The 12,765-nt window shown below is 44.5% G+C and overlaps 1 protein-coding gene across 19 annotated transcripts in view; it reads left to right on the top strand.

Moving 5' to 3' along the window:
• Nucleotides 1-12,765, top strand: part of eya1 (EYA transcriptional coactivator and phosphatase 1) — a 69,339-nt gene that overhangs the window by 40,809 nt on the left and 15,765 nt on the right. For 12 of the 19 annotated variants that reach the window (XM_049565358.1, XM_049565375.1, XM_049565374.1 and 9 more), the window contains 5 exons: nt 3,442-3,524; nt 4,093-4,279; nt 4,950-5,092; nt 5,819-5,902; nt 9,267-9,356. In XM_049565358.1, the coding sequence (XP_049421315.1) occupies nt 3,442-3,524; nt 4,093-4,279; nt 4,950-5,092; nt 5,819-5,902; nt 9,267-9,356 (587 nt within the window). The remainder of the gene's footprint in view (nt 1-3,441; nt 3,525-4,092; nt 4,280-4,949; nt 5,093-5,818; nt 5,903-9,266; nt 9,357-12,765) is intronic. The other 7 variants (XM_049565378.1, XM_049565373.1, XM_049565371.1 and 4 more) reach the window with 1 other exon arrangement.

Raw genomic sequence — 12,765 nt, 5'->3', positions numbered from 1 at the left:
TGCTTTCATGTCCGATGCCATGGAGCTTTGTGTGGGTGCTACAGTCATGGCACCAAATGGTGAAGGGGACTGGTGTTTTCGTGCGTCTCAGTTTTGCAATCCCTCGTGGCAGTTTAAACGTAGTGCTTCTCGTGGATTGTCCTAAAACGTCAGAGGTGTGTGATGAGACAGGGAGATTGTGCTGATGGTGGGACTGAGCAGATGCTAATTAGGTGAATAATTGGATTCCAGCATTCTGTCCCAGTGGCAGCGCAAGCTGAAGAAGCCGAAGCCTCGGTTGCCTTTTTGAAAGGAAAGCCCCATCTGGACTTGATAGTCTATTCCCAAGTGGGGCATACAAACTTCTGCTACAAATATTGTGCACTGATGATAGACATAGCCCATGGCAAGGGGACTGATCAAGCAAAGCAAATGGACTTCCAATTGTGGAGCCAGAAGGCAGGAGGGAAGGAGGAGAGGAGGGAGGGATGATGTCTGGTCTTGAGTGAGTGAACTAACTGGAGCAGGACAGGGGGAGGGAGAGAAAACATGCCCCCCGGGGAACCACAAGACCCCCTCTTTCTCCCCCTGCTATAACCAACACCACCACTCCCAACAGCATGGGCTCATTCTCACTGCTAGCGGGGGTCCCCTTGGCTTTTATGTGGCTCCCTGTCCTCCACAGAGCAGCCCTCAAACGCTGCCAGTGAGAGCTTTTATGACTGTTTGAACTGTGCATTAGGCTAATTTGTTGTCCTTCGCAGCCTTACTCCTCCTCGTCTCTGCCTCATTGTTCTGTCAGACTTTCACTTGATGTTGAACTTTCTGCGGAGAACACAAAAGTTTTCAAATTCCCCCTGCAGGCATTGACATATCAGACAAAGCAACAAAGAGAGAGAGAACAGCTCTGGTGAAAATAACCGGTAGAGGCCAGGATGAAGAATGAGGTAAAAATCTGCTGTGTGTGTAATTGCGGGAAGCATAGAGTGAGAAACTGCACAAATAATTAGTGGATCCTGGTAATCTTGGGAGCTTGGGAGGTATTTGTTTCTCTTTTTTAGCCACAGTGCTGGGTACTTAGCCAACTGTCAAGGCTAAACACTGCACTACATCCTCTCTTTTCCTTGCTTTCGTCCATACGGTACCCTTCATGCCCCCCTCCCATACTTCCCTGATCCTCCCCCCCTGCTCTGAAAGCTGCTTCACGTTTGTCACGGTGTGGGAGGGCCCTCCTGATGGGGCCAATGACCAGAGGATGAAAGAAACTCTCTATGTTTGTCTCTGGGAACAAAGGTGTAATTACGCCCCCATTTAGGAACAGTAAATTTATCTCCCCCTTCGTTTTCACTGAAGCTACGGGATATTTTTTGGCTTCGGGAGGAGTGAAGAAGCTTTTTGAAATAATTCAATGGTAGTGCTAATGCATGTCTCCTGTGAATGTACGGAGAACTGATTTGTCTTTGGATGCACAAAAGTGAGCAGTGAAGCCCACGGGTCGAATTTGTTAAGGTTGTAAAAGTAAACTGCTCTGACTGGTGCATTTTTATACTTTTTTTAATAGATTATTTGTAATAAAACTCATAAGCGTCTGTTACTAGGTTGAGAAAGTCAACATCTGCCCAAAGCTACTATTGCTATTGTTATATTTCAATGATTATATATTATTATAATACAGAATAATGCACACCACAGCTACGTAAATAATCTTATAAAAACTGCAATCACAATTTTGGCCTTCACAATGCATAAACGTGAGTTGATGCAATATTTATGCTTAACACGTCAAATCAGACGCTCCCCACTCTTGACTGAATTCTGTGACCAATTTTAGCTAGCCTTTTGCTTCGAGCACTTTGCGATTAAGCATCATTTATAAACACATTTGTGGCTGCAGGCAGGCAACCTGCATCCATTTTCTTTAAGGGTCAAATCAGAGTTTTAAGGTTGGATTTTGCAGTAGTATTGTCTTAAAAAAAGGCCCAGTTTCATAATGGTGAGCTTTGGGAAATGTCAAATTTGGGACCTTTTCTTTCGTAGATGTATAGAGCACAATATGCAAAGTGTTTTTTGTCAAATTAAAATGTAGTGCAATACAACTATTTTTGATTTAGGGGCATCTCTTGGCAGATATGGTGTATAATATTTACAACAAGTTTTTGTTTTGTTTTGTTTTTATAATCACCCGTAAATAAGAATTGTTGTGTTTTCGCTACCTTAAATGAGCCGTTGATATCTGTAAACAGAACAGGTCCTCTTCCATGGAGTCCACCATGTTGTTCTACAGTAGCCCTGAACGGACAAACCAAACACTGGCTCTGGATAGGGCTATTCGCATTTTCACATCCCCGTCGTAGTTCTCCCGCACGCTTCGCACACAGAAGTGTCAGCTCGGCAACCTCACTGCTAGATGCCACTTAATCCTACACACTGGACCTTTAAAGATTATTGAATGATCATAATGCTACATTCACGTGGAATTAGGGAGACGGTAGAGGGGAAACCCAGTATCACGCATGTTTCGCTTTACTGTCCCGCCATTTCGTTGGACTGTTTGTTTTTCCCGTGCCGTCCATAATGTGTGGTCCATTTGCCCTCTACCATCTACGATCTGATTCCATCTGAACGCAGCACAACTGTGATCTCAAAAATGAGCAAAATTATCTTGCTCTCCTTGTCACCCTGCTGCCTCCCTACCAGTCGCTGATCCCATTAAGAGCTGCTCCTCCTGCTGCTCTCTGGCCTGACGTGACAGTACAGGTGGATGGCCGCTGAAGAGAGAAGTCGTGCCCCGGGGGGCTGCCGCTGCTCCCCTCCTCTATAACTCATGTCGTGTATATTATTAAGCCATTAGATGCTATCAGCCCCTTTGAATGATTTAATTACCCAGGAGGACCATCCTTTGAGCAAGTGAAAAGAGGGACATACATATTCATTGGGGCTGGATGTCAGTGGCAAACCCTCCTAAGTGCTACTCACTGTGACCTCCACCCTCCTTCCCTATACATCTTTGTCTCACTACACTGCCCATGCACACCCCCCGGCACCCTCATGCTCCATCCGAGGGCAGCCATCGTTTCCAGCCTCCTCTTCACACCCCCCCCCCCCACGCCATCCTTCAGTAGCTCACACACAAAAGTCTCTTGTCTTCCTCACATTGTGCGGGCCTGGACGGCTTTTGGAAGCAGGTTGTGTCCACCCCTCACCCTTCACTGCCCCCCCTCTGTCATTCATCAGGCCTGATCCAATCACTGATAAGCAAGGAAGAGGAGAAAGATAAGGCCAGTGGTGGGAGCGCTCCCTCAGGCCTCCCTCTGTTCACCACCTCAAATAGCTGTTTCACAAAAGACAATGTGCCATTTCATTTCTGTCACTGCACTGCTGGAAACACTGCAGATTTATTAATGTTGTTTGATGTAACATCGTGTACACATAACTCAAAAGTTGTTTTATTTCTCCCTAAAGGTGGTACTTTCACAACAACGTCAGGATTGTACACAGGAAACAACTCACTGACAAACTCCACCGGCTTCAACAGCACACAACAGGTAGCTCTGCACTTCCTTCTGCTCGCTCCATTTCTGTGATCTGGTATCAGTATATAGCTATCAGTGTATGTAAGTTTGCAGACTTCTTCCCAAACCTGGAAATCTTTATGAAACATGCATACTCAATATGTTACATTTCATCCGTGACACATTCAAACATAAATCACTCAGGATGTCAAAAGCTTTGTACGCAGGATTATCTACTGTACCTCCTCCAACACAAATGTATTATGCCACAGAGGGAGAAGGGAGAAGGAAAAAAAAACAAGACAGATCGCTGTCCAGATGTAGGACAGAACAGACATGTGTTTGCATTTATGTTTTGGAATCTGCACTGTAAAGTAGCAACACTGGTGCAGGGCATATCTCACATTACTCTGCCAAACCTCCTACTTCTCTTTCTCAGCTCTGCTACCTTCTTACTCGCTCCACCTTTTTGATCTCAATCTCTCTTACACCACATTGCACATATCTTTCTTTATCTCTCAGTTTTTCTTTTTTTTAATCGCCTTATCTTTATATGTAACCAACCTTTTTACCATTTCCCCTACTCTGTCTGTCTCAACAGGACTATGCCAGTTATCCAGCCTTTGGCCAGGGCCAGTACGCTCAGTATTACAACAGCTCACCCTACACTTCACCCTACATGACAAGTAACAACACCAGCCCCAGCACGCCCTCCACCACCACCACCTACACCCTCCAGGAGCCACCCACTGGCATCACCAGCCAGGCCCTCACAGAGAACCCTGCAGGTAAGAAACCACAGGCCACAGGGTCGCCTTGTGTAACCTGAATATCACAAGTTTGATGTTTCTTTCTTGAGCCTCCCTCCTTTGTACTGACTGGAAGTTGCTGCTGATAAGAGAACACGCGCTAAAGGCCAACAATCTGTATTTATCAGGAAATGATTTCAGCCATCACATCTCGTGTACTGCAGTGCGGCAAGCGGAAAAACAAAAGTTAAAAGTGTAATCATTTCCCATAATTCCATGTGACATTAATGCATCATCTGGCAATCGAACACTGATTGTATCTGTAGGAGTCAGTCAAAATTTTATGACTGTATTTGAAATCGTCATCAATCAACACCAAAGACATCAGGCTTTAGATAAACATAATTTCATACACAGTCATCCAGTTTGGATAAATGACATCCTCGCTGTTTCTATTTGACATGTACTCCATTACGTCTTGTTTATTGAATCAGCGTGGAGCACAATAGCTTTTAGTTTGTGCTCTGCAGCTCATTCATGACATGTTTGTTACCTGTAGGCCTGCACAATTACTAAAAATGTCCTGGGAAGTTGTCTGTCCTGCATGAAGACAAATGGTCACTCGCACTTCTTTGCTAAAAGCAAATAATAGCTCATCTTCAGTGCGCTCTTTTTATACTCTCCTTCTTCCTTCTATCCTTCCTTTCAGCAGAGTACAGTACCATCCACAGTCCATCAACCCCCATTAAAGATTCAGATTCAGATCGATTGCGCCGGGCCTCGGATGGAAAGTCACGTGGCCGGGGAAGAAGGAACAACAACCCATCACCGCCGCCTGACTCCGACCTTGAGGTAGGGTGAGCCCGCTACCTTGGCGACAGACAGCCTCACCCTGTCTGAGGCACATGGACACTAATCCACTTACTATATGGCTGCCACACCGGCTTTAACACTTGATGGGCATTAATTCTTAAAGATTTGATTCCTAAACTATAAATGCATTATTGATGCATTGTGGAATATATGACATCACTAAACACATATCTTATATAAAGCTCTCGTGTATACCTCATGAATAAACAATAAGGCATGTGATTAAGTGAGTCGTCACTGAGGTGAATAATATATATATGGACTCTAGCTGTGGATAACAAGGCTGCACCATGAGCCGTGCAACACTTTGATAGTGACCATATGTCACAATAAATCTTGGTAATTCAGAGGGCTCTTCATTAATATGATATGAATTTAAATGAGTTTAATAGCACCCATTATAGCGCTGACATCATGGCGTGTTAACATATCTAGTTAATTAGTTTGTCACTATTGATTACTCTAATGTAAAGGGCAGAGGGTGGAAAGCGTGCGGTGGGGTGATGGGAGGAGTGTTGCGGTGACCAACCCAAGCAAATGGATCCTGGTCCCTGTGGCGCACAAATACACGCTCCTGGCCTATTGACCAGGAGGATCACCTTGCAGCCCTACAGAGTGCACCATTGATTTTGCCTCTTTTCTCTCTGTTTTTCTTTGTTTCTTTCTTCCCCCCTCTCTCCCCCTCTCCGCCCCCCATCTCTCCAGCGAGTTTTCATCTGGGACCTGGATGAAACAATCATCATTTTCCATTCCTTGCTTACGGGTTCTTATGCCAACAGATATGGACGGGTGAGTGACATCAGACTGTGGCAGTAGCGGTGCACTTTATCAGCAAAACACATAAATATTAAAAGACGTTTAAAAAAAAGGGATCAGAGGAGGGGAAATGGGCATTGAGCGGTGGATAGATTTCACAGAGTCCAGAAAAGATAGAGCAGAACTCAATGTACAGATAATTGTTTCTTTTTTTAATAGGTCCAATGAGGCTTGGCAAATATTTGGCTGCTCTTTGCAGCTGTTGGAGCTATGCATGGCTGGTCGGGGCTCAGCTGTAGGGCCTCACAACAGTTGCACTCTGGATGTCTATTGACACATCTTAAGTGTTCCTTTCTCCTTCAGAAATGCCACATTGTTAGTTTAATTAAGTGCTTCTCAATCCATCCTTTTCAGACGGGGATCTCCCGGGAGACCCTGGCAGGAGACTGAGTGCACCGAATGTAACTCAGTCAAAACTCAAACTAGAACACGGAGATTCCCCTAAAACCTGCCTTTATATAAACCTTAACAAACATATATTATTATTATTATTCTGGAAGGTCATTTTCCATCCCATGTCACTGTGTGTGCTTATAAGATGAGGAGTTTACTTTTCCAGGCTTTGCTATTTGTTGTTCCTTGTAAATTGCTTCTCTAAATTTAAACTTTAAAAACAAACAATTTGGGAAATAAGGCCGAATCCTATTCTCATGTTCGGCTGAGGTCATAGGTTCTACAGTATATAGCCTCCAAAATGCATCACCCACTCTCATATTACCTTTTAGATATGTCAGCTACACACAAATATAGAACCTTAAAGCCAACTTATCACAAATTTTTAAGGTGATAAATGAACCTCTATTTTATTCTATTTTTTTGGGGAGTGAAGCAGTTCTAATCACCGGTTGTTTTGGCTATGGAGGTGTCTGGTTTTGAAGTCAAAAATGACATATTGCTCCTCATATGTCAGAGAGCTTAGCGTCTGCGGCCCGCGCTCTGCGCCTTTGTTCTGGTATGAGGGGGTGTTTGATGGGGGCAGTGTTTTGTTTTTGGGGTGAAAGAGGGCTGCCCCACGACCCTCCACTGTTTATTTACTTTATTCTCAGCCCTGCATGCTGGGTAAAGAGAGAGCTAAGGCTTAGGGAGCCGTGGCGCAGTGATGAGGGACTCTCCAACTACACACACACACACACATATGAACACACACACGCACACACATGCATACACAGGGTCTCCAGTGTGCTCCTCTGAAACAGGAAACACTCCTGACTCCATAAGGGCCCGTTCCATCAGAGCTCATATAGGATGTGACAGCCGCTAGAGTCCCTCTCACTCTGTTTTCTCTTTTGTTCCTTCTTTTTTTTCTCCTCCGCACATTTAAGTCCCGTCTTTGCAAAAGTCTCCCTCATGCTCCGACCTGCTGACACTGTCACATTAAAGCGGCATTATGAGAGGGAGAAATGCTTACTCACAGCGACCACAGAGCACGCTACCTCAAAGCCTATCAGAGACACAGATCTGTAAACTACCTCAGAAAGGAAAGTGAAGCAGACCAACATCTACCACAACCACCCATCCACCACCACCACCACCACAACCACCCCTTCTCTTCCCCCTCTGTCATTCATGTCATCCTCAGCTTAGTCGCATAAACAAAAAAAAGTTACTAAACAGTTTTCCCTCCGAGCTGCTCTGAGCCTACTATAAATAGATGTGTATCTGAGTGAGCACACATCCACACTTTCTCTCACTCGCTGTGACCTCCCACCCACTCTCTCCGACTCTGTCCTTTTTTCTCTCCCTCTCATACACACATAAACACACTGCTGCTCTTATCAGCTCTTTTAATTGGCATCAAGGCAGCTCACCCCCATAAAGCTGATGGCTGAGGCCAGCTGTGCTGCTATTGGGCTGGCCAGAGCTAGAGCTTAAAGTGGGTGGGGATGGATGGGGGGTTGTTATTGGTAAGGGGCTCCGAGGGTGGTGGGGGGGACTTGGCGCCCCTGCGGATGGCACTGACATCTCGGGACAGGTGGTGCTGGAGCAATGACAGCAGCAGCACTTTGGCCTTCTGGCCTGCTTGTATTCTTAACTCCCTCACTGACTGATTGTTTAGATTTAATTGGAAAGGATTCACTCGCGCCGGAGAAGACGGCCTTTTCCCACCAAACCAGCCCCATAAAGCTAAATCACCCGACAGCGCCAGAGGTTCAGGAGAGGGAGCTGGTAGCCAGTTGATGTGGGAGGCTAATTATTTTTGATGAATTCTGACTGAAAGATTGATTCGAACTGGGAGGTTAAGAGGACGGAGAAAGCCTCCAGAAGTGGGGATTGTGCTCTACTTGTGTGGTTTGTCCTCTGTCATTTTAGGGAAAACATAAGCATTGTGGGGTGTGACAGCTAATCAGTGGAAAGCTCAGGTGTGTCTTCAGGTGGTTTAACTCTGTAATCCCTGCTTCTGGTCCTGCCTGGCCTGTCTTTTAACGCAGTCGCACCCAGCTGCAGAAAATCCTCCTGCACAGCCGGCCATTGTCTCTCTTCATCCTTTGCTTGCTGAGGACAATCTGCTAATTAGAGATTTAAGATAAAGAGGATTTTAATTGTACAACAACAAAAAAGAATGGTGTATTCAGTTAGTTAATTAAAAAGTGTTTTGCATGCTGTTTTATTATAATAATTTGAAAGCAACTTATCTAATATGTGAAAAAATAATCGTAAATGTTAGGGTGAAAATGCACCGAAGACTTTTCGCCAATTCATTATCTTTTTAAAGGGAAAATCGCACACATTGTCACAGGCTCATTAACTATTTACAGTGCAGTTCACTCCTCTCTAGGTATTATCTTACAGACAGTGCAACCCTATCACCATTACCACACGTGTCACATTACTGACAGAGATCATGATTTAAAGAAAAATTGCAGCCATGCCCGGTGCAGAGAGCTATCCATATCTTAAACGTGAATTATTTTAAATATTAATGAACACCTCAGAGTGGTTGCTTCAGGGTGAAGTGTATAACCTGGAGAACAATCAGATGATGCATCAGCACAAGTATGTGGAGAATGGGCTATTTACGAGGCTGTGACCCCCGAACTCTCCTACATCGACCACCCCTCCTGAGAAGAGACATGCTTTTACAGCATTCATTCAAGTCTGTGGCATTTCTGATGACTATTCTGGTCCGTTTCAGAAAGTCGTAAACAGAGGCTGAAACTTTCAAGTCCGTCTAATGTCTTCTTTTATGGGAACAGCCTGCTGAGGAATTTAAAGGGATTCTGTGTTAATTGAGTGACTTACAGGGACCAGCGTTATTTATTGTTTCACATTAACCCCTTCAAATGGAAAAAATACCTCAATATTTAAAGAGACGTTTTCATTTTTTTCTGTTTTTCAGGATCCTCCGACATCTGTATCATTAGGCCTGAGGATGGAAGAAATGATCTTCAACCTGGCCGACACACACCTATTCTTTAACGACTTGGAGGTGCGTCTATTTTGTGTGTTTTTCTCTCTTCTTTAAGCCGCCTTTAGCTCCGCTATGCTCTTGTTACAACTTCTGTTCACCTTGTGATTGTTGTGTATACACTCCAACAGAGAGAAAGAACAGTCCATCAAGATTTTAGTAAAGCAGCAACAACTGTTTCATAGCGTGAAGCCTGTTTCTCAGTAATCAGTCCCATAGTTGTGAAGTATTACCTCGGAGCCCAAGGGATACCATGAATTTTACATGTGCTGTCACTCTCCGTCATTCCTGGGTCACCAGCCCTGCCCCCACCCCCCACCTCCTTCCCACTCCCATAGCGGCCAGCTCAATTTGTCAAGCTCTAGTGTTTCTGTGGCCGCTCCGTCTGTCTGTGTGTCATGCTGTGTGCTTGGTGTCGCTGTCCACCTACACCACAGACCCTTCCGTCGCAGCATGAAATCCCCCACCGTCTCCCCTCCCACGCCTCTTTGCCCCCCTGATTCATGTACAGCTAGTGTAAAATCTGCCCCTGGGGCACAGGAATAGAGGGATCAAGGGTAGGGAGGTGTGTGTGTGTGTGTGTGTGTGTGTGTGTGTGTGTGTGTGTGTGTGTGTGCGGTGGGGTGTCTGAGTGTCTGCTTTGCTCTGGGGAGAGGTGAAAGACCAGAGGGTCAGGGATGCTTATAGGCTCAGACTGAATGTACAGAAAAGTGTGTGCCACATTTGTCCATACGTATGTACACATGCACAGACACGAAGCGCACCCGCCGCTCTCTTTCCAGATTCAGATCTCAAGCCAGGCAAACTATCCATGCTTGTCTTATTTTAACTTTTCACAAAGCACTTTATCTCAGTGTTATTTCCCTCAACACTAGCTCTATGCTTTTTTTTTATGTTTTCAATTTTTATTTTTGTGATTTTCGTCCCTGCCTCCTCCCGCTGAATCTGATCCCACTGACCCAGTGCTTTTCCTCGGTGTCCTGCTTTATGCTGACCTCACAGTAGAGGAAATGTTTTGTTTGATACTTAAGTGTGAAGAGATCTGTGGCCAGTCTGCCAAGTCTCATTACTCACCACCATGTTTCGGCTGTGTTACATGAAGCAAACCCAAGAAGGAAGGAAAAAACAGCAGAGAGAGTGAGAGGGAGAGACACAGAGAAAGCAAAGGTTCATATTCTCCCAGACAGACGAGTGACTGAGATTCCAAGCGCAGTCATTGTGATCAAAGTTAATTGGCTGCAATTGGCTGGTTAAATATTTCCTTATGCCCTGGCCATGTAGAATCCATTGTAGCTGCACTTTATTTAATAGATGTGCCCCAATCATGTGAAAAAATGGCAGTTTGTGACAACGCTTAAATGTGGTTTCGCTCAACATCTGTCCTGTGTTTTGATTTCTTTTCATGTGTGATGAAACCGTTCGCAGACGAATTGGCAGCTCAGACTGCTTATAAAATTATTTTAAAATGCAACGCGTACATTTCTTCTGCTCTATCTCAGTAACAAAATTATTAGATTTTGTTTTGACACTTTAAAGCGTTAGATATTTTTTTCCCAGCCAGAACTAGAGAAGTATTATGACTGGAATATCAATGTGTGGTCTGCTGCAAGAATGCTTTTTAGGACATCCAATGTAAAGACCTCTCTGCAGACGCTGCAGTGATTGTCATTAACAATCATACCAGAGGAGGAGTGACATTCTCTCGAAGGCATATTGATCTCCCCTCTTAAACTGAGCTGAGACAGTCCAAGTGTTAAGTGCCAGTTCTCAGCAATGCCTAACCAGTTGTGTTTCCTCTCCGCTGATTTACAGTCCTCCATCTCAGATAGAGCTAAATAGAGTCCAACTATAAATACCACAGCCAGCAGCAGTTATGTATTTAAGCATGTGCAGAAATGCATATGGTCCATCTAATTTAGTCTAAGCCATAAAGGGAGACCCCAGAGGCTGTGCAGAAACACAGGTGCAGAGTTAGTGGCCTTACGGTGTGTGAGTGTGAGTGGTCTATCTAAGTCTTAACACTGTTGTCCTGCCAGCCTCTGCACAAGAACATTAAATATGAACTCAGCCCCCTTAAAAACTCGCTACATGTGCAGATTATTTTGCTTGTGTTCAAATTTTTTTTAAGTAAATTTAAATGCACAAGTTTTGTTCAAAACATACAAATTAAGCATAATATCGTGCTCAGTCTGCTGAAGCCACAGCCAGCACTCTAGTCTTGTGTATTATGTGTTCAAGTGTGTGTTGGAGTGTGTGTGAATGGAGGCTGGACAGCGTTGATAGAGCTGGTGACTGACGATTCAGAGGAAAGTCATAAAAAGAAAGAGGGCATGCCGAAGGGGTCAACAGGGATCAGTTTCACCCTTACGTCTCCCTCTCTCTTTCCCTCTTTCTCCTCTAACCTTTTCCTGGATCAGCGTTCTCTCTTTTTTTTCTCATTCACAGTAAGGTAGTATTGAAGATGCATCTCAGAAATATTGCACCTCCCCAGAAGATTTCCCCTCGCAACCCACACACACAAATCTCTATCGATCGTCCCACGCAAACCATTTGCTGCTCAGCCCTTTACAGGACGGGTGTAGTGTTGTATGAACAGTAGAGGCTGTTTTTATCATCAAAAATGCTCTTACTGAAGGAAGTATTAGGAAAGTAATTCAGGGCAATATGATCCCTATTGATGTGATCTCCACTGTATTAATTTTCCTTATAGAAGAAGTTGTGTTTCAGTAGCTACAGAGATAAACATAGAATCAATGTTATATCTTAGATCAATAGAAAACAAAAATTACTAAATCAAAATTTTGGTTCTTTCTTTATTAACAGCAACAGAGGAAAAGTTACATCAATAATTGTGGAATTACACTCTTTAAAACTGAATAATAACCTTGTAATATTTATGATATACTTTAACCAAGATTTATTGTTCATAGATCTTATTTTAAAATCTAATAAATTTCCCTTGATGCCATTTTCACACCAGCGCAGGGTGTGAGGTTGAATGTGGAGTTAATTGATGGTCTAAACTGATGTGTATAATGAAGCCCTCTGAGGCTGAGCTCACTGGGAAGACTGACAGCTCCGCTGTGACTCAGGGTGTGAGTTTACTGTAGGTGCGCTGCTGCAGCCCGAACGCTAACGCTAAGCAGTATGTGGGAACCGGGGGCCTCTCTCTTGCTGGCCGAGCCCCCTGTGTTCCCCTCTCAGTGGGGTACGTGGGCTGCCGTCTCCCCCTTCGCTGGGTGAGAAAACAACCCTCCCCGTCTGGAGGATAAAGGGCACGGGGGCAAACCACTCACAGGGAGGGAGAGGGGGAGAGGTCTCTAAAGGTGGGAACATTTTAAATTAGTCCACTGATGCCTCCATGCTGTGTGCAACCCCTGTCGCACACACACGCACTCTAAACACGTTGCTGCGAATTCTTAACTGTACG

The sequence above is a fragment of the Epinephelus fuscoguttatus genome, linkage group LG21 (assembly GCF_011397635.1).
Source record: "Epinephelus fuscoguttatus linkage group LG21, E.fuscoguttatus.final_Chr_v1".
Taxonomy (NCBI): Eukaryota; Metazoa; Chordata; class Actinopteri; order Perciformes; family Serranidae; genus Epinephelus; species Epinephelus fuscoguttatus.
Note: the sequence above shows the minus strand (reverse complement) of the source record. Positions and strands in the feature narration are given on the sequence as shown.